Source organism: Thalassophryne amazonica, chromosome 7, assembly GCF_902500255.1.
Source record: "Thalassophryne amazonica chromosome 7, fThaAma1.1, whole genome shotgun sequence".
Classification (NCBI taxonomy): Eukaryota; Metazoa; Chordata; class Actinopteri; order Batrachoidiformes; family Batrachoididae; genus Thalassophryne; species Thalassophryne amazonica.
The window spans coordinates 76,856,969-76,880,087 of NC_047109.1; the positions used below are offsets into that span (position 1 = coordinate 76,856,969).

The 23,119-nt window shown below is 41.3% G+C and overlaps 1 protein-coding gene across 1 annotated transcript in view; it reads right to left on the reverse strand.

Moving 5' to 3' along the window:
• LOC117514251 (glutamate receptor ionotropic, NMDA 2D) overlaps window positions 1-23,119 on the reverse strand; it is a 290,532-nt gene that overhangs the window by 33,470 nt on the left and 233,943 nt on the right. Inside the window, 3 exon segments of the mRNA XM_034174620.1 lie at window positions 7,381-7,498; window positions 7,597-7,666; window positions 22,653-22,813. Coding sequence (XP_034030511.1) covers window positions 7,381-7,498; window positions 7,597-7,666; window positions 22,653-22,813 — 349 coding nt within the window.

The window sequence follows — 23,119 nt, forward strand, 5'->3', positions numbered from 1 at the left end:
ATTTGAACAACTGAAGCCACGGCATAAAACACAGAAACTGTGCTTTAAAAGTGCATCTGGTGTTATTGCTGGCAGATGACCGGAAATGAATTACCCCAACTCTCGTGGCTGAGTGGCTGAAATCTCAGCGTCGCAAGGTCACAAATAGTACTGAATGGAACAAGATCTTGAGTTGGCATTCCAGTCTCTCTACTTCTATGAATATATTTAGTTCAGCTCATAGTGACATAATGCTGAAAGAAGGAAGAATTACTTATTTTTAAATTTATTGTTTTTATGTTGGGAATAATTTGACACACAACTGCAACCCCAATTCCAATGAAGTTGGGGTGTTGTGTAAACTGTAAATAAAAACAGAATACAATGATCTGCAAATCCTCTTCAACCTATATTCAACTGAATACACCACAAAGACAAGATATTTAATGTTCAAACTGATAAACTTTGTTGTTTTTGTGCAAATATTTGCTCATTTTGAAATGGATACCTGCAACACATTTCAAAAAAGCTGGGACGGGGCAACAAAAGACTGGGAAAGTTGATGAATGCTCAAAGAACACCTAATTACAAACAGGTGAGTGTCATGATTGGATATAAAAGGAGCATCCCCAAAAGGCTCAGCCATTCACAAGCAAAGATGGGCTGAGGATCACCACTTTGTGAACAACTATGTGAAAAAATAGTCCAACAGTGTAAGAACAATGTTTCTCAACATTGAATTGCAAGGAATTTAGGGATTCCATCATCTACAGTCCATAATATAATCAGAAGATTCAGAGAATCTGGAGAACTTTCTACATGTAAGCGGCAAGGCCAAAAACCAACATTAAATGCCTGTGACCTTAGATCCCTCAGGCAACACTGCATTAAAAACCAACATCATGTAAAGGATCTTGCTGCGTGGGCTAAGGAACCATTGCCAGTTAACACAGTTTGTCACTACATCTACAAGTGCAAGTTAAAACTCTACCATGCAGAGGGAAAGCCATACATCAACATCCAGAAACGCTGACACCTTCTTTGGGCCCGAGCTCATTTGAAATGGACAGACGCAAAGTGGAAAAATGTGCTGTGGTCTGATGAGTCCACATTTCAAATTGTTTTTAGAAATCATTGAATTTGGACATCATATTTTTATTTTACATGGTGTAGATTTTGAATGATTCTTCAGTTTATGGGTTATTTAATAGATATCAACATATAGTACCTAGTTTGGGGTTTCCATTAGATAGCATATAGAATATGTATTTTGTCTTCCTATAGTAAGCAAGCAGGGTTAACCTTAGATAGATCCCTAAAACATATTACATTATACCTTCTGTTTCTGTAATAAAATAACCATATTTATAGCTTAGCCTACTAGCTATAATTTAATTTTACTACTAGTCTACAGACTAGGTATATGTATACTACAATCTTCTCCTGTATTAATATTTAGGTTTTAGAAGCTAACTCCTATAATATTTAGTAGTAATTATATTTCTTGTATATGTTGCTTATTACCCTTATTATGCAAATATCACTTATATACATGATGTCTATTTTCTTATGATATATCTTATGATATATGATTATGATATGAGTGCACAGCGGTGAAAGTTGGATTGGGTTGAATTTTGACCGTTGCTGTCTCTTGCTTGCCTCTACTGGTGGTTGGCTCTCACTGCGGTATTGTATCACTTCCTGTTCCGGAGCACAGCGGTGTTTTTCTGTATCTGTTAGCTGTTTAATCTGCGCAGTTAGATTGATCTAGTTATCTAGATTACGATTTGTTTCCCAGTGTAATCTTTACGTGCCTTAACTAAAGCACTCCTTCTGCTGAATCACCTCTAAATTATTTACACATTATTCACTTTGCGTGTTTTTAGGAATCCGCTAGCTTAGCGTAGCTACTAGCTCTTAGCCGATTTAGCATGGCGGCTTCTCCTGTCTCTCCCGCACTTTTCTGCTCTGGGTGTGAAATGTTTAGTTATTCCTCGGTCTCCTTTAGCAGTAACGGTACTTGTAATAAGTGTAGCTTATTGTTAGCTTTGGAGGCCAGGCTGGGCGAATTGGAGACTCGGCTCCGCACCATGGAAAATTCTACAGCTAGCCAGGCCCCTGTAGTCGGTGCGGACCAAGGTAGCTTAGCCGCCGTTAGTTACCCCCTGGCAGATCCCGAGCAGCCGGGAAAGCAGGCCGACTGGGTGACTGTGAGGAGGAAGCATAGCCCTAAACAGAAGCCCTGTGTACACCGCCAACCCGTTCACATCTCTAACCGTTTTTCCCCACTCGACGACACACCCGCCGAGGATCAAACTCTGGTTATTGGCGACTCTGTTTTGCGAAATGTGAAGTTAGCGACACCAGCAACCATAGTCAATTGTCTTCCGGGGGCCAGAGCAGGCGACATTAAAGGAAATTTGAAACTGCTGGCTAAGGCTAAGCGTAAATTTGGTAAGATTGTAATTCACGTCGGCAGTAATGACACCCGGTTATGCCAATCGGAGGTCACTAAAATTAACATTAAATCGGTGTGTAACTTTGCAAAAACAATGTCGGACTCTGTAGTTTTCTCTGGGCCCCTCCCCAATCGGACCGGGAGTGACATGTTTAGCCGCATGTTCTCCTTGAATTGCTGGCTGTCTGAGTGGTGTCCAAAAAATGAGGTGGGCTTCATAGATAATTGGCAAAGCTTCTGGGGAAAACCTGGTCTTGTTAGGAGAGACGGCATCCATCCCACTTTGGATGGAGCAGCTCTCATTTCTAGAAATCTGGCCAATTTTCTTAAATCCTCCAAACCGTGACTATCCAGGGTTGGGACCAGGAAGCAGAGTTGTAGTCTTACACACCTCTCTGCAGCTTCTCTCCCCCTGCCATCCCCTCATTACCCCATCCCCGTAGAGACGGTGCCTGCTCCCAGACTACCAATAACAAGCAAAAATCTATTTAAGCATAAAAATTCAAAAAGAAAAAATAATATAGCACCTTCAACTGCACCACAGACTAAAACAGTTAAATGTGGTCTATTAAACATTAGGTCTCTCTCTTCTAAGTCCCTGTTGGTAAATGATATAATAATTGATCAACATATTGATTTATTCTGCCTTACAGAAACCTGGTTACAGCAGGATGAATATGTTACTTTAAATGAGTCAACACCCCCGAGTCACACTAACTGTCAGAATGCTCGTAGCACGGGCCGGGGCGGAGGATTAGCAGCAATCTTCCATTCTAGCTTATTAATTAATCAAAAACCCAGACAGAGCTTTAATTCATTTGAAAGCTTGACTCTTAGTCTTGTCCATCCAAATTGGAAGTCCCAAAAAACAGTTTTATTTGTTATTATGTATCGTCCACCTGGTCGTTACTGTGAGTTTCTCTGTGAATTTTCAGACCTTTTGTCTGACTTAGTGCTTAGCTCAGATAAGATAATTATAGTGGGCGATTTTAACATCCACACAGATGCTGAGAATGACAGCCTCAACACTGCATTTAATCTATTATTAGACTCTATTGGCTTTGCTCAAAAAGTAAATGAGTCCACCCACCACTTTAATCATATCTTAGATCTTGTTCTGACTTATGGTATGGAAATAGAAGACTTAACAGTATTCCCTGAAAACTCCCTTCTGTCTGATCATTTCTTAATAACATTTACATTTACTCTGATGGACTACCCAGCAGTGGGGAATAAGTTTCATTACACTAGAAGTCTTTCAGAAAGCGCTGTAACTAGGTTTAAGGATATGATTCCTTCTTTATGTTCTCTAATGCCATATACCAACACAGTGCAGAGTAGCTACCTAAACTCTGTAAGTGAGATAGAGTATCTCGTCAATAGTTTTACATCCTCATTGAAGACAACTTTGGATGCTGTAGCTCCTCTAAAAAAGAGAGCTTTAAATCAGAAGTGCCTGACTCCATGGTATAACTCACAAACTCGTAGCTTAAAGCAGATAACCCGTAAGTTGGAGAGGAAATGGCGTCTCACTAATTTAGAAGATCTTCACTTAGCCTGGAAAAAGAGTCTGTTGCTCTATAAAAAAGCCCTCCGTAAAGCTAGGACATCTTTCTACTCATCACTAATTGAAGAAAATAAGAACAACCCCAGGTTTCTTTTCAGCACTGTAGCCAGGCTGACAAACAGTCAGAGCTCTATTGAGCTCAGTATTCCATTAACTTTAACTAGTAATGACTTCATGACTTTCTTTGCTAACAAAATTTTAACTATTAGAGAAAAAATTACTCATAACCATCCCAAAGACGTATCATTATCTTTGGCTGCTTTCAGTGATGCCGGTATTTGGTTAGACTCTTTCTCTCCGATTGTTCTGTCTGAGTTATTTTCATTAGTTACTTCATCCAAACCATCAACATGTTTATTAGACCCCATTCCTACCAGGCTGCTCAAGGAAGCCCTACCATTATTTAATGCTTCGATCTTAAATATGATCAATCTATCTTTGTTAGTTGGCTATGTACCACAGGCTTTTAAGGTGGCAGTAATTAAACCATTACTTAAAAAGCCATCACTTGACCCAGCTATCTTAGCTAATTATAGGCCAATCTCCAACCTTCCTTTTCTCTCAAAAATTCTTGAAAGGGTAGTTGTAAAACAGCTAACTGATCATCTGCAGAGGAATGGTCTATTTGAAGAGTTTCAGTCAGGTTTTAGAATTCATCATAGTACAGAAACAGCATTAGTGAAGGTTACAAATGATCTTCTTATGGCCTCGGACAGTGGACTCATCTCTGTGCTTGTTCTGTTAGACCTCAGTGCTGCTTTTGATACTGTTGACCATAAAATTTTATTACAGAGATTAGAGCATGCCATAGGTATTAAAGGCACTGCGCTGCGGTGGTTTGAATCATATTTATCTAATAGATTACAATTTGTTCATGTAAATGGGGAATCTTCTTCACAGACTAAAGTTAATTATGGAGTTCCACAAGGTTCTGTGCTAGGACCAATTTTATTCACTTTATACATGCTTCCCTTAGGCAGTATTATTAGATGGTATTGCTTAAATTTTCATTGTTACGCAGATGATACCCAGCTTTATCTATCCATGAAGCCAGAGGACACACACCAATTAGCTAAACTGCAGGATTGTCTTACAGACATAAAGACATGGATGACCTCTAATTTCCTGCTTTTAAACTCAGATAAAACTGAAGTTATTGTACTTGGCCCCACAAATCTTAGAAACATGGTGTCTAACCAGATCCTTACTCTGGATGGCATTACCCTGACCTCTAGTAATACTGTGAGAAATCTTGGAGTCATTTTTGATCAGGATATGTCATTCAAAGCGCATATTAAACAAATATGTAGGACTGCTTTTTTGCATTTACGCAATATCTCTAAAATCAGAAAGGTCTTGTCTCAGAGTGATGCTGAAAAACTAATTCATGCATTTATTTCCTCCAGGCTGGACTATTGTAATTCATTATTATCAGGTTGTCCTAAAAGTTCCCTAAAAAGCCTTCAGTTAATTCAAAATGCTGCAGCTAGAGTACTGACGGGGACTAGAAGGAGAGAGCATATCTCACCCATATTGGCCTCTCTTCATTGGCTTCCTGTTAATTCTAGAATAGAATTTAAAATTCTTCTTCTTACTTATAAGGTTTTGAATAATCAGGTCCCATCTTATCTTAGGGACCTCGTAGTACCATATCACCCCAATAGAGCGCTTCGCTCTCAGACTGCAGGCTTACTTGTAGTTCCTAGGGTTTGTAAGAGTAGAATGGGAGGCAGAGCCTTCAGCTTTCAGGCTCCTCTCCTGTGGAACCAGCTCCCAATTCAGATCAGGGAGACAGACACCCTCTCTACTTTTAAGATTAGGCTTAAAACTTTCCTTTTTGCTAAAGCTTATAGTTAGGGCTGGATCAGGTGACCCTGAACCATCCCTTAGTTATGCTGCTATAGACGTAGACTGCTGGGGGGTTCCCATGATGCACTGTTTCTTTCTCTTTTTGCTCTGTATGCACCACTCTGCATTTAATCATTAGTGATCGATCTCTGCTCCCCTCCACAGCATGTCTTTTTCCTGGTTCTCTCCCTCAGCCCCAACCAGTCCCAGCAGAAGACTGCCCCTCCCTGAGCCTGGTTCTGCTGGAGGTTTCTTCCTGTTAAAAGGGAGTTTTTCCTTCCCACTGTAGCCAAGTGCTTGCTCACAGGGGGTCGTTTTGACCGTTGGGGTTTTACATAATTATTGTATGGCCTTGCCTTACAATATAAAGCGCCTTGGGGCAACTGTTTGTTGTGATTTGGCGCTATATAAAAAAATTGATTGATTGATTGATTGATTGATATGTCCATTTTCTTGAGCCGCTTGGGTGGGTAGGGAGAGTTCCCATGGGATAAAAAAGCTTTTCAACCTACCATCCCTGGTTCTCAAGACCAGGCACCTAAGTGGCTCTACTCTACTCTATTCTATTCTACTCTTCTTTTTTTTTAGATATTTAGATATACCTTAATATACACTAGTAGATTTCTACCTTAGAATTGGAATGTATTCCCGAAGACATACCTTACTGAATTTTCATGGACATTATGTCCTCCAGATAAAAGATGAAAAAGACCATCCAGATTGTTACCAGCGCAAAGTTCAAAAGCCAGCATCTGTGATGGCATGGGGGTGTGTTAGTGCCCATGGCATGGGCAACTTACACATCTGTGATGGCACCAATAATTCTGAAAGGTACATCCAAGTTTTGGAGCACCACATGCTGCCATCCAAGCAACATCTTTTTCAGGGACGTCCCTGCTTATTTCAGCAAGACAATGCCTTTCGTTGCCGGAGCATCTGTCTCCTCCTCATGTTCAGAGTATTTTCAGGTGTTACTGTTTTCTCACACTTATACCCTCTTTCTATCTGTGTCAGCTAATCTGCAATGAGTGTGAATGTGTCACAGTTTTTGTTAACCTTTTTTTTTAAAAAATATTAGCTGACAGAAACAGGTAAAGAAAAGAGAGAGGGAATGAATTAGTTAGATTGAAAGGAATATCCTCTTTTGTCAGTACACAGAATCCAGTTTTTTCCATGAGGTGAATGCTATGAAAACCATACATTACAGTAAGATCTTTTCATTCCAACCTTTGGTTCCCTTTCTTTCTAAAAGAGACTTCTAAAGCCTTTATGCAGCACTATCAGCCACTTTCTGCTCATTACTCTTCCCAGTGTCCCAATCAAAATACCTCACAGCCATCAGGAATGTACCAGTGCACATGTCACTCTCCTCTATTCACTTCTCTGCACCCATTCATCCTCTCCAACCCCAGACCCAAGCTGATTTCTCATTTCTTCATCCTGTCTTTTTACCCATAACCATAGCTTTGTCCTTCCACTGTCCTAATTATTTTCCACTCCACAATTCCCTCTCCACAATTCTCACCATCTCCCACCAGCTGCAGCAGGGCCAGGTCAAGAGGACGTTTCCATCGTGAATTTTTGTGTAGGGCGATACCGTAGCCTGTGGTGGCAAAAACCTTCCCCGAGCCTATGGTCATCACCTTGGAGAGAGAGAATGGGAAATGGTGGTCAAAACTGACAAATAAGAAAGCTCATCTGCAGTGTCTATGTGTGTGCATGTGCGTATGTTAGTCCTCACCTTACAACCTTCGTCCTTCCTGGCCATATAGTTCAGTACTGCAGCATCATAAATAAAAGCATCCAGTTTCCTGAAAAGGCATGAAGGGAAAATTCATTCATCATTAAATGTGTGAGAGGAGTCAGAGGGTAGACGAAACTAGCTGAGGCAGACCAGCGAACATAACAGTAGATCTGTACCTGCAAAGAGAGTTGGCATGCAAGAATGTACCAGGGAAAGGTGTGTGAGGTGATACAAAAAAGCCATGAAAGTTAAATCATAACAGGAAAAGTGAAGAACAGTAAAGTAGGCTTAGTAGGAAAGCGGAAAAATATCTATAAGGAGAATAAAATAAGGCAGAGATCAGGGAAAGACATGTTTGTAAAAGGGAGCAGGAAGGTGGCGGAGGTACAGAGGAAGCGGGAGGATGGGGATTTATACGGCACGGATAGTACAGTGACAGGAAGAGAGAGGAAAGAAAGATCTACACACTTGAGGGGGGGGAAGACATGGGATAGAGCCAGAGAGTGATGAGGATTCTAAAGTTTAAATACAGGCACACAGTGAAAGCACACCAGGAGGAGAAATAATGGACTGATAAACAGGAAGAAAAGGAAGACAGAAATAGTAAAACACAAAATTCTATGTGGTATGGAAAAAAAACAGGAGATGTAAAACTCGAAAAGAAAGGCAGATTTTTTTTTTCCATTTTCGTGCATATTAACACCAAGGTATAATTGTGGCGTCAAGGCAACGGAAAGTGAAGAACGATGACAGTGGTTTAGGATAAAGTAAACTGGGATAATCCGGCACAGAGTGGGTGATTGAGATTGGACTGTAGAAGGTGAGGCTGTCTGCACTGTGTGGATGGGTGGAGATAGCAGTGAAAGTGAAGAAAGAATAAGGGATTAAAGGTGGTTTTGTAAAGAATGCAACTATGTACTGTGGCTGAATATTAACACGCATTTTAATCGAATAACATTTTTTCCGCAAGTCTGATTGGTAAATCGCGTGAGATTTCAGACCGTATAATAACATGGTAACGGTTGCAAATATTCGACCGTTTCACGTTTGGATGTAATACTCCACTCCCTGACAGGTGATCTGACGAGATGTCATTCCTGTCGAATATCATTCCTGTCATCCACGCAACTGCACGTGCATGCACACACATGCGCAGTATTGTCAGGACGCGGAATTAATGATTTATGCAGCGAGACGCACAATTCGACAGAACACTGGCCACGTGCGCTGCTAGCGCTGTTAGCTGAGAGTGAGAGAAAGTCGCGTACTGCTGAGAACGATGCAGAAATGGGTGAATTTAAGCTATCATACGAAAGTAGGGATGTGGAATCTGATACAGAATTACCGTTTCACATTTCATGGATTTTCACATTTGATGGATTACTCCATGCCCTGACCGCTATTAGAGCAACACCGCCTCACCGGAGGCCTCGCCGACCGAATTACTTACGAAAAATAAACTGCGCAAACGATGGAATTGGATTAGAATGGTAATAACCCCCTTGTGTCTGATGATTTGTGGATGTTCATGCTGTTATACGGTCACAAATATCCGTTTTACCAGCTCCACTAATGCGCCGCCGTAAAGCTCAATTTGCAACTGTATAACCCGCATGAACGTCAGACATAACAGTGTTATTCCCTACCTATTAGGGAATAACATAATAAATAATAATAAATAATAATAAATAAAGCTAAACCTAACTGGTCCAATCATGGCAGAACTGAATTGACAAATACATTTTTATGAAGACTTTAATCATGATTTTCATTTTATTACATTTAGACAATTGTTATTACCAATGTTTACGAGGTTTGTCAGAAAGTATCGGACCTTTTTATTTTTTTCAAAAACCATATGGATTTGAATCACGTGTGATTGCATCAGCCAAGCTTGAACCTTCGTGTGCATGCATGAGTTTTTTCACGCCTGTCGGTTGCGTCATTCGCCTGTGAGCAGGCTTTGTGTGAGCAGTGGTCCATCCCTCTCGTCGGATTTTTATTGTGAATAAATGTCTGAACGATTTGGAGCTTTGCTGCATCAAATTTTTCCAGAAACTGTGAGAGACCTCCAGGTAGACACCATTCTGAAAATTCAGATGGCTTTCAGGGACAATTTTATGGGGATTACACAGATTAAGGAGTGCTCCAGCCGGTTTAGCATGGCGCACTCCGAGCACCGATCGACAGGCTGAAACCTCACTGAAACAACCAGATCATTTCCAACGTGGAGGCTTTGTTGATCCGGGATGTCGTCTGACTTCCACAGAGACAGGAGACAAGACCTTTCTAATTTTAGACAGATTAAGGAGTGCTCCAGCCGGTTTAAAGACCGCCCACAGCTGCTGAGAGCACGCCGCACTCCGAGCGCCGATCGACAGGCTCAAACGACCAGATCATTTCCAACGTGAAGGCTTTGTTGATCCGGGACGTTGTCTGACTTACACAAAAATGGCAGGAGACATGGACATCAGCACTTTTTCGGCACATTCCACTGTTAAAGGAGCTTTTTTCATGGAAAGAAAAGCGGACGGATGCGCCACCGTGCCATTCATGGCGCGGGACAAAACCACATCCGTGTTAGTCTCACAGGACGGTTTTGAGATGGCTTTCAGACGGCTGTCGGTGGGTTTTCAGTCGTGTGACTAACCAAGAAATTGTAGATGAGCCGGGACATGCCAGAACATGTCCTGTGAGGCTTCATCACGGCGTTGCTTTGCGCCATGCGGCTCCACCGCGAGGCGCGGAATTCCTCTGCACGTCTGTCTCAATGTGCCGAAAAAGTGCTGATGTCCACGTCTTCCGCAATTCCTGTGCTAGTCAGAGGACGTCCCGGATAAAACACAGAGTCCAGTTTGGAAATGAACGGCACATTCCACTGTTACAGGAGTTTTTGTCATGGAAAGAGGAGCGGAGGAATTCCGCGCATCATGGTGGAGCCGTATGGCGCAAAGCAAGGCTGTGATGAAGCCTCACAGGACATGTTCTGGCATGTCCAGGCTCATCCACAATTTCTCGGTTAGTCACACACCTGAAAACCCACAGACAGCCGTCTGAAAGCCATCTCAAAGCCGTCCTGTGAGACCAACACGGAGGTGGTTTTGTCCCTCACCATGAGCGGCACGGTGGCACATCCCTCCACTTTTCTTTCCATGAAAAAAACTCCTTTAACAGTGGAATGTGCCGAAAAAGTGCTGATGTCCATGTCTCCTGCCATTTTTGTGTAAGTCAGACGACGTCCCGGATCAACAAAGCCTTCACGTTGGAAATGATCTGGTTGATTCAGCCTGTTGATCGGCGCTCGGAGCGCGGCACGCTCTCAGCAGCTGTGGGCGGTCTTTAAAACGGCTGGAGCACTCCTTAATCTGTGTAATCCCCATAAAATCGTCCCTGAAAGCCAACAGAATTTTCCGAACGGTGTCCACCTGGAGGTCTCTCACAGTTTCTGGAAAAAATTGATGCAGCAAAGCTCCAAATCGTTCAGACATTTATTCGCAATAAAAATCCGACGAGAGGGGTGCACCACTGCTCACACAAAGCCTGCTCACAGGCGAATGACGCAACCGACAGGCGTGAAAAAACTCACACATGCGCACGAAGGTTCAAGCTTGGCTGATGCAATCACACGTGATTCAAATCCATATGGTTTTTGAAAAAAAATAAAAAGGTCCGATACTTTTCTGACAGACCTCGTACATCTGCATGTTTTAAGACACGTGTTTGTTTGTATCTCAGCAGATTACACATGAACACGTGTCAACAAAAATGGGTCAAATGTTAAATATGCAGTGTAGCTAAAACAGAATAAAACTTAAATAAGCAAATTTTAAAAAATGCAGGCACAACATAAACTGCAATGCCAGCCCCTTTCTGGTCAACCAGCCAAAGTGGAAGTGACATTTGTTTACTATTAGACAAACCTGCTAACAGCCAGCTTAGCTTTTTTCAAAGTCAGTTCAACAAGCAGCAAAAAAGTCAATGTTGAATCGTAAGTAGAGGTTTGGATTTCAAACCGTAGTCGGTAAATAGAAATGAAATGTCATAATATCACCAGCAATCACAGTGTGTTTGTAAGTAATCATAAAATGAAAGAATGCATTTATAACCATACTATACAATTTATAGGTTTGAAAACAATTCTGAGTTCATTAAGAGCTCCATTGCATGTACCCTATTGATACACATATTTTCTTTCAGCAGTTTAGAAAAGAGACATTTGTCACGCAATTGTCAAAAGTGAGTAAAATGCTCACTAACAATGTTATACAAATAATGAATGTTCATGAGTGCCATGGTAAGATACTTCTGTTACTTTTTCAGTGTAACTGCTGTGACCTTTATGTCATTATTTTACTCCTGTGTAAATCTTAGGAGTGGTTAGTATTTTCGCAAGCCCCCCCCCCCCCCCCCCCCCCATTTATTTAATACTTCTGTTAGTTTTTAAGTGTAACTGTTGTGAATTTTAGCTTTGTGGACGGATGGATAAGATTTATTGTCATTGTCATTACAAGTGCAACAACAACAAGATTATGTCCACACTCACATTTCCACAGATAAATACAGCAATTTAATCCACAATTATTACTTGTTTACCGTAATAATGGCACACATCAGAATTAAGTCAACACATACACATCTGACATTGTTTATGTGCACTAAACGTGAAACAGTCTGTTTTCCAAATTGAGGCGATGTAAGTGTGTGATAGCCGCTGCAACAGGAGTCGCGTCGCCGCTAGCTTGGGGTGCCGCAGCTAAAACCGCGCAGCCCCCGGAGGGGAAAGGGGTGGGGTGAGCAGTGGCTGGGATGGGGTGTGTGATGGGGGGCAGGATGGGAAGGTAGGAGGGAAAGTGGAGCATGCTTCAGTCTTTGTCCATGTGTGAGTCTGTCTGTCCTTGTGTACTGGAGTAAGAGAGATAAAGAGGCAGCCAATCTTTCCAAGGCCGTAGAAATTCTTCTGGAGGAAAAACAATGGGCATTTTATCCTTGAGAGGCTGATAAGCCTGCCGTGTTTGTGGTTGAGCAGTGAAAAACACTTTTCCAGCTTCACATGAACAAACCAAATCCCAATTATGAAAATTCCCCGGCCTCTGAAATCTTCACGTTCTCCTGCAAGGCATGCATTTGCTCCGAGATGTTATCCAATTTGCGTCTAATTTGTACTTTACTCTTTGTTAATCTTAGGAGTGGTTTACTTGTTTGAGGGTTTTTTTTTACAAGTCTAATACTTCTGCTACTTTTTCAGTTTAACTGCTGTGAATTTTAAGTCATTTATTTACTTCTGTGTGAATCCTGTGTGAGCCTTAGGAGTGGTTAGCTTATTCATTATTGGTTAGCTTGTGCTTGCTTGGCTGTACTCTTGAATTTCCTAGTGCACAAAGTACACTACTTTATACCCTCTGTAAATCCTGCGTGATGTTGGAAGATAGGGTGGCTCTTTTAGAGAGCCGTGTCCGTAAGTTAGAACAGCTTCTTGCTCAGTAGAGTTAGCTGGACTTTAGTGATAGGGGATTCTATCACCCGCAAAGTCAGGTTACAGATGCCAGCTGACGTTAAATGTATTCCTGGGGCCAGAGCTCCCGACATTGCCTCCCATCCTAGGGTGCTGACGCTGCAGAAGGGAAGACAGACTAAGGAACATGACATGAGATATAGTCACATAGCTATTCACGTCTGCACCAATGATGTCAGGATGAAGTACTTAGAGGTCACAAAAATGGACATAAAGAAGACTTGTGACGTTGTCAGAAAGATGTGTCGGCATCAATTAATAGTCTCTGGTCCCCTCCCCTCCCGGGGTAATGATGAGGCGTTTAGCAGGATGACATCATTTAATAGGTGGCTGGCACACATTTGTAGACAACAAGGCTTTAGCTTTATTGATAACTGGCCTTTGTTCTGGGGCCACCATGGCTTGCTGATGCCGGACAGCCTTCACCCTACTGGGGAAGGCGCCGCCATCTTGTCTGCAAACATAGATAGAGTGCTACAGGGAGGGTAACATTAGGAATTTACAGCAGGACACGGAGCAGGTGATTACAGATCCTGCAAGGCTTATGACAAATGTGGGTGTGAAATCCATTAGCTTAGCGGGGAAATTAGTGCAGAAAATCCACTATGCTGATAGTACAGTTTATCGGCCAGGGAGGGAAATTCATCAAGTTGAGACTGTGGCCTTCTTCCATAGACATTTCCATAAAAATCATAGAGGGATATGCTTTGCAAACTTAATACCCATTACTACATTGGATGATGTGGAAATTGAGGATGGCCCAATGGTTGTTCCAGCAATATCAAAGATTTTGTGTCTGCTACCTACAACTCGCGTGGAATGTCTCAAACCTAAACCTACTTCTAGGCATCTTATATATGCTATTCTGGAACCACCCCTAAACCCAAACAGTCCAACTGTCAACCCCACTGAGGTCCTTAGTCTGGGTCTCATTAACATAAGATCACTATCCTCAAAATCATTGTTGATTAATAATCTAATTGATCATTACATAGATATGACTGGGTTATGTGAAACCTGGCTTAAACCTACAGCTGTCCTCCCCTTAAGTGAGGCCTGCCCACCAGCATATACATTTAGTCAAGTCCCTCGTGATGCGAAGCAAGGTGGGGGTGTAGCTTTTATGTATAAATCTAGGTTCAGCTTATTAGCTGTTGGGGGTCACAAATACAATGCGTTTGAGCATCTGATTCTCCGCTCAGGATTTTACGCATTGCCAAGGTCAGAAGAATAAAAATCAGTTGTATTACTTTGTCATTGTATATAGACCCCCTGGCCCATATTCTGAATTCTTAGATGAATTTGGTGTGTTCATCTCTAACCTGTCAACTAGTGCAAATAACATTCTGATCATTGGTGACTTTAACGTTCATATAAATAAGACTTTTGATCCCTTCTGCAAATCATTTATGGAAATTGTGGATGCACTAGGATTTCGGCAATGCATTCAGGACTTGACGCACATTAGTGGAAATACCCTGGATTTGCTGTGGTGACCCCGAGTGCAAAACAAGGGAGCAGCTGAAGGGACTTTACTTTTACTTTACCCTGGATTTGGTTCACACACATGGTATTGCTGTCATGAATATTGACATCATGCCTCTTACATCAGTGGTCTCTGATCACTCGCTTATTAAGTTTACAGTTTCGCTGACGTGTTTTGTGGAACAACAACCTTATTTATCACTACGGTGACGCATCAACTCCTCAACTAAGACTGAACTCGAAGCTAGGCTGCCTGATGTCTTAGCTTCATATTTGGCAAATACCCAATCAGTAGACAGTCTTACCACCATCTTTGTTAAAATCGCACCCCCCCAAAACACAGTCACCTTGGTTCAATGATTACCTGTGGGACCTCAAGCATAAGGCTAAAGGTCTAGAACAGAAATGGGGTAGTTCAAAATTAGAAATATTCCACCTTACATGGCATGATACTATCTTAGACTATAAGCATGCATTACTGGCTACAAACCAGACCTATTACTCTGATTTGATCAACAAAAACAAGCATAACTCAAAGTTCTTGTTCCACACAGTGGCAACACTTATTCACAACCACCTGTAGTTCGCTCTCCTTTTACAGCACAAGATTTCCTGGATTAATTTGAGAAGAAAATAGAAGACATTAGGTTAAATATAACCCAGCATGCCTTAACCCAGCCACTACACCCTACTATTGAGGCGGGTGCCATTACTGAGGTATTACCTAGATTTACATAATTTGAGAGTACCTCTCTAGGCATGCTGATGAAACTCGTAACATCAACAAAAAGCACAACCAGTTTATTTGATCCTATACCAACTAAACTGTATATGTGGCCCGCTCTTGGGCCAACTGTGCTGTAAATTATTAATCTTTCTTTAACTTATGGATCTGTTCCTAAATGTTTCAAATCTGCAGTGATTAAACCATTACTTAAGAAACCTAATCTTGACCCCAGTGTACTGAAAAACTATTGGCCGATATCAAATTTATCATTTTGCTCTAAAATTCTGGAAAAAGTGGTTTCACGGCAGCTCATGGACTATCATACTGAGAATAGTCTCTTTGAGCCACTGCAGTCTGCTTTTAGAAAATATCATTCCACAGAGACGGCTCTCACTAAAGTGGTGAATGATCTTTTCCTTGCAATGGATTCGGACACCACTATGGTTCTTGTGCTGTTAGATCTCAGTGCTGCATTTGATACCGTGGATCATCATATTCTACTTGGCTGGAAAATCATTTTGGTATTACTGGGAGTGCCCTTGCATGGTTGACGTCATACTTGACCAGTCGTTCTCACTGTGTTTTGTACAGTAACACTACCTCTAACCTCAGTGACATGAAATTTGGGGTTCCACAGGGGTCTGTCTTAGGCCCCCTGCTTTTCTCCCTTTATACAGCACCCCTTGGGCACATATTGCGGCGCTTTGGGATTACCTTTCACTGCTATGCTGATGATAGTCAGTTATACATGACGATAACTGCTGGTAATCTCATCCACATAAAATCCTTAGAAGATTACCTTGCATTAGTGAGAAGCTGGATGTCTAGAAACGTCCTACTTTTAAACTCTGATAAGACTGAAATGATGGTTCTTGGTCCAGTGAGACATCGGCATCAATTTTACCAGTTATGCTCAGCTCAGGCTCATGTGTCATACATCATACGGACATAGTGAGGAACCTTGGGTTAATTTTTCATCCTACATTGTCCTTTGACCTACACATTAGAAATATTATGAGGACTGCTTTCTTCCACCTGGGAAATATAGCGTAGCTTCGTCCCATCCTGTCTATGGCTGATGCTGAGACCTTGATCCATGCGTTTATCTCTCCTCGATTGGACTACTGCAATGTTTTATTTTCTGGTTTACCGCAGTCCAGCATTGGGGGTCTCCAATTGATTCAAAATGCTGCTGCCAGACTTTTGACACGAAGCAGAAAGTTTGACCACATTATACCCATTTTGGGATCCCTTCACTGGCTTCCTGTCCCAGTGAGATCAGATTTTAAGGTTCTGCTACTAGTTTATAAAATTGTTCATGGACTGTCACCTCCCTACCTAGCTAGCTGACCTAATTAAACCTTACGTACCGGCCGACGTACTGGGCTTTGCATTCTCAGGGTGCAGGACTACTTTGTGTCCCTAGGGTGAATAAAAAGTCTGCGGGTCACAGAGCTTTCACTTATCGTGCCCCTGTTCTGTGGAATGATCTCCCTGCGTCAATAAAACAGTCAGATTCTGTGGAGACATTCAAGTCCAGACTTAAGACACACTTATTTTCCCTTATAGATGGCTAGCATACTGGCATAGTATAGTTCTACGCTTTTTACTCTTAATTCATTTTATTAGGAAACGGAGCGGGCCACGGCCTCAACTTTACCTAAATTCTGGGTCTTTTAGTGAAGCTTAGGGCTAGTGGCCGGCAATCACCTTAGTATTTCCTGTTTTTCTTGTTCAATGCTGACAAATTATACTGTATTTGCTGTCTTTCTGATGCCTGATTCTGTTTTTTCTCTCTGTTTAAGGTGAAGCTCCATCCAGAGATGGGTGTGGTATTTGTGGAGACCCTCCTGTCCTGTGCACCAAGAGCATTTCTTGAATATTAGTTTTGTGAATTGTTCTGTAATTTATGTCTGTAGCATGGCCCAAGCAGAGGGTCACCCCTTTGAGTCTGGTCTGCTTGAGTTTTCTTCCTCAGAGGGAGTTTTTCCTTACCACTACTGCTCTGGGGGTTAGTAAGGTTAGACCTTACTTGTGTGAAGTGCCTTGAGACAACTCTGTTGTGATTTGGCGCTATATAAATGAAAATAAATTGAAACTGAAATTGAAATTGAAACTGGAGTCCTGTATGGGGCTCCAGTGGGGGACGCCATTGTTCTGCTGGGTGAGTCCAATGCATATGTGAGCAATGACAGAGACACCTGGAGACTGGGTTATTAGGAGGAACGGTCTCCCTGATCTAAACCCGAGCAGTCATTTGTTATTGGACTTCTGTGCTAGTCATGAAATGTCCATAAGAAACACCATGTTTGAACATAAGGATGCTCATAAGTGTACATGGTTTCAGGGCACCTGAGGCCAAAGGTCTCTGATTGATTTTTTTGATCATATCATCTGATCTGAGGCCACATGTTCTGGACACTTGGGTCAAGACAGGGGCAAAGCTGTCAACTGATCACCATCTGGCGGTGAGTTGGATCAGAGGGTGGGGAAGGACTTTGGGCAGACCTGGTAAGCCCAAACGGATGGGTGGGTGAACTAGGAACATCTGGAGGAGCCCACTGTCCGAGGAGTTGGGAGGAAATAGCTGATGAGCTGCAGCTGCTTGGTAATTAGCCACAACATCCAAGCCACTCACATGTCCATATATGCTGGTGCCTTTTTAATTTTTATTTATTTATTTATTTTCTTGTTTTTGCCCACAAAATGGCACAGATGGTCAAGGCAGTGCATTTCTCATTGCCATTCTATGAAATCTCTGCGCAGCTTTGAGTCTGGGAGGGTGTGACGTGCCTATTTCACAGGTATATTGAGAACATTCAGGTTGCAGCTGACCGTCCGGCCATACAGTGTGAGTATATACTAAATCCTGGGCTTTGGCTTTACCTCGCATGGGATTTATTCATACAGTTAGAGGAGGAACTTAAAAAAAATTGCTAAAATTGCACAGTGCATGCCCAGCTTAGGTGTCACACACCATGTGGGTTAGGGTGCCACTCAATATTATGGCCAAAATTTTTTTTAAACTTTTCCAGGTCCTACCCCAACTTCTTTTCCTTTTATGAAGCATATTAACTGCTACAAGTTTCCTTCAGATATATGGACATTTACTGGTAACTCAATAAACTGACGTTTTTCCTATATCACGTAATATAACTGGGGCTCAGCTGACCAGTCTGGCTTTGAAAGTGGACTAGATGTAGAGTTCATAATGTTAGCTGTCAATCCAGTTAAGGGTGATATCATTCACTTCATTTGGCAACATTAACAGAGTTTCACCCCAAATATGATTACCGTGAGATCCTGCCCTTGTCACTGCTGTATCTGGGAACTGTGTGCAATAGTGATCTACACATTCATGCTCCTGGGGCACTCCATCGAGCTAGATGATGGCAAAGCTCTTATGAAGTCTGAAGATATACATCTTCCGTTGCCAGTTCCGACTGACTGCATGTGAACTCATGTTTCTTGGCCATTTCAGCACATTTGTGATAAAGGTCTACCTCAAGGCTTGGTTCTCATATATGTATGCATCATCTGTGCCACAAAATGATCTGCAGCTACTGCGTGAGCTGGACAACTACAAGAGAACAAATGAAGCTATTGCTAAAGCTGCAGTCAAGTCATTCTCTGGACAGTGCATTGTGACATTTTGAGTCATTTTTTTGTGTTAATCTGTTTTTGTTCAAAAAGCACTTATTAAGTTCTGAAGTAACTGCTAACAGCTGCTAGTCTTCTTTTTAAGTATTTCTACAATATTCTTATGTTTATGATAAAACTACTGTTATTTATTATTATTTGACATTGGGGTGAATGTGAGGCATAATTGTAAAGCGCTTTGAGCGTCTGATGCAGATGGAAAAGCGCTATACAAATGCAGTCCATTTACCATTTACCATTTATCCAATTTTTTCCAAACATTACAAAACAAATATCATTATAATACATCCAAATTTTGTCAGCTTTTTTCATTTCACATTATGAACAAATCTGAGGGGTGGGACAATAAAAAATTAGAAACTTTATTTTTGAGTGTGTATTTGCCAAAGAGCAGAGAACAGCTGAATGAATGTGCAGCTGGAGTTACAACTCCAATTCCAATGAAGTTGGGACATTATGTAAAATGTAAATAAAAACAGAATACAATGATTTGCAAATTCCTCTTTAACCTATATTCAACTGAATACACCACAAAGACAAGATATCTCATGTTCAAACTGATCAACTTTGTTGTTTTTGTGCAAATATTTGCTCATTTTGAAATGGATGCCTGCAACACATTTCAAACAAGTTGGGACGGGGCAACAAAAGACTGGGAAAGTTGATGAATGCTCAAAGACCACCTAATTGGAAACAGGTGAGTGTCATGATTGGGTGTAAAAGGAGCATCCTCAAAAAGGCTCAGCCATTCACAATCAAAGATGGGTGAGGATCACACTTTGTGAACAACTGCATGAAAAAATAGTCCAACAGTTTAAGAACAATGTTTCTCAATGCTCAATTGCAAGGAATTTAGGGATTCCATCATTTACAGTCCATAATATAATCAAAAGATTTATAGAATCTGGAGAACTTTCTAAATGTAAGCAGCAAGGCTGAAAACCAACACTGAATGCCTGTGACCTTCGATCCCTCAGGCAGCACTGCATTAAAAACTGCCATCATTGTGTAAAGGATCTTACTGTGTGGGCTCAGGAACACTTCAGAAAACCATCGTCAGTTAGCACAGTTTGTCGCTACATCTACAAGTGCAAGTTAAAACTCTACCATGCAAAGCGAAAGCCATACATCAACAACATCCACAAACACCGCCAGCTTCTCTGGGCCCGAGCTCATTTGAAATGGACAGATGCAAAGTGGAAAAGTGTGCTGTGGTTTGATGAATCCACCTTTCAAACTGGTTTTGGAAATCATGGACGTCGTGTCCTCTGGACAAAAGAGTCAAAGGCCATCCAGATTGTTACCAGTGCAAAGTTAAAAGCCAGCATCTGTGATGGTATGGGGGTGTGTTAGTGTGCATGGCATGGGCAACTTATACTGAATCTCAATTCTACCCTTGGCCCTTCCCCTTACCCCTTCCCTTCCATTTTGCGTGGGAACGAGAGACAGAGGGATGTCTCAATTCTGTTTTGAAGTGAGGTGGAGGGGTAAGTGGAGGGCTACAAACCCCTTCAAACAGAGTGAATCTGGATGCACTCTCCATTTAGAGGGGTAGGAGGAGCCTACCGTTGTCTCCACAGAAACAAACATGGCGCAGAAAGAGCCGCACACACATAAGCAGCTTTCATTACAAATTACACTGTTTAGAAAGTTCTAACTTGCCCACAAATTGTACAGGCAATTGCCTATGACAGCAATATCTATGCTACTGGATGCATGTTGCATATTTTGTCGTTCTGAAGAACATCGTAACTTTGCTCGTGTGCTGAGGCGTTATAATGCGCATACACATGAACACTATGACAAGACACATTTTTGTATCTCACAATGGAGAAAAATCATGATAAAGGATAAGCACGTTAATTTGTATGTTCATAAATCTTTGGATCATAACGATCCCTGCTGTTGGATTTCAAGATCTGTAACGCATGTGTATTTTGTAAACAAACAGGGAGCCCTGAGCACAATCGGCTCCTAATAAACTTTCAGGCAGAAAATGAGGAGAAGTTTCACCAATGGGAGTAAGTTGGAAAATATATACACACATGTATATGTGTAACACATAACCTGATGTCTTAATAAATTGCTATTATTTGTCAAGGAAATTTCTAAAGGAAATAGTGCTGGATGCAAAAAATGGGAGCATTTGAAAAAGAAATATAAGGTTAACAGAACTAGATGCAGCCCATAACATACATACAGGTGCTGATCATATAATTAGAATATCATGAAAAAGTTGATTTATTTCAGTAATTCCATTCAAAAAGTGAATCTTGTATAATGTATACATTCAGTCCACACAGACTGATATATTTCAAGTGTTTATTTATTTTAATTACTAATTAATTAATTAATAATCACTAATGAATCAATGAATGATTAATCAATTAACGATATTATTACTATTAATAATGACTAATTATTAAGTATTATCATTAATATTAACATTAATTAATTAATAATCAATTAATTATTGATCTTGTTAATTATTGTTATTATAAATTACTACTTAATTAAATTAATTATTAATACCACAAAATTATCCGACACAATTGCGATGCGTCGAAGAAATCTGCGACTTCTTCTATTTCTTTGCATTTACGCTAAAAGGCGAGAAAATAAAAAGAGCAAACAGGCTACTGCAACAAGTTACGCTTCGGTTGCCATGTTGACAAACAGTGAAGATGGCAGTTTGAGACTGGCAGTTTTTTCCCCCCGTAAGGCGGAAGGGTATCTCAATTCATAGGGTTAGAGGCACACCCGTTCGCCTTACCCCTTGTTTTAAAGGGGTAGGCGTAGAGGTATGGGTAGGGCCAAGGGGAAGGGGTACAAAAGAGAATTGAGATTGGGCCCTACACATCTGTGATGGCACCATCAATGCTGAAAGGTACATCCAGGTTTTGGAGCAACACATGCTGCCATCCAAGCAAGGTCTTTTTCAGGGACGTCCCTGCTTATTTCAGCAAGACAATGCCAAGCCACATTCTGCACGTGTTACAACAGCGTGGCTTCATAGTAAAAGAGTGCAGGTACTAGACTGGCCTGCCTGCAGTCCAGACCTGTCACCCATTGAAAATGTGTGGCGCATTATGAAGCACAAAATACAATGGAGACCCCGGACTGTTGAACATCTGAAGTCGTACATCAAGCAAGAATGGGAAAGAATTCTACCTACAAAGCTTCAACAATTAGTGTCCTCAGTTCCCAAAGGCTTCTTGAGTGTTGTTAGAAGGAAAGGTGATGTAACACAGTGGTAAATATACGACTGTCCCAGCTTTTTTGAATCCATTTCAAAATAAGCAAATATTTGCACAAAAACAATAAAGTTTATCAGTTTGAACATTAAATATCTTGTCTTTGTGGTGTATTCAATTGAATAGAAATTGAAGAGGATTTGCAAATCATTGTATTCTGTTTTTATTTACATTTTACACAACGTCCCAACTTCGTTGGAATTGGGGTTGTAGAATTCTGTGACATATGTAGTATCAAAGTATTTATTTACATCATTGTGTGGTACATTAAGGATATTTAACATGAATCATCAACTGCAATTAAATACAAAAAGTAAACAAAGACGTAATGTGCACAATATAACCTCTTTAACTTTAACAGTGGTCACTTGTATAAATGGAATGGGTGAACTGGTGCATGCATTAACAGACATACCCGGTCTTGAGGTTGATTATGGCATCCTCCACTCCTCTTTGGTTGTATTTACCCATGTACTGGTGCATGTCTGGGTAGTTGGATCGTATATTTTTTTCTGTGCTCCCATTGGGCACCGTGCCAAACTTCAGAGGTGGATACTGCTCCTCGGGATGCTGAAACTATTAGAGTAAAAGGAGGCGGGGGGGATAGAGAGAGAGCGAGAGAGAGGCGGAAGGTGTATGAGACATAGCAGGTTGCGCACTAATCTGTCTGACCTATTTCTGTCCACTTTCCAGCCTAACTTACAACACTTTATGCACAGTCACATCTCTGAAGACAGCAGACTGTGGAATTCAAGCAGTATTCAGCACAGCCTTTTAAGGCTTTGAGATTGGCGGCGATTGAGTTATGTTAAATTACATTTTCATTTCTAAAGTCCTGAGCTTGAATTAATTCAGTGCTCATATTTGTAGGATTTAGTTCAC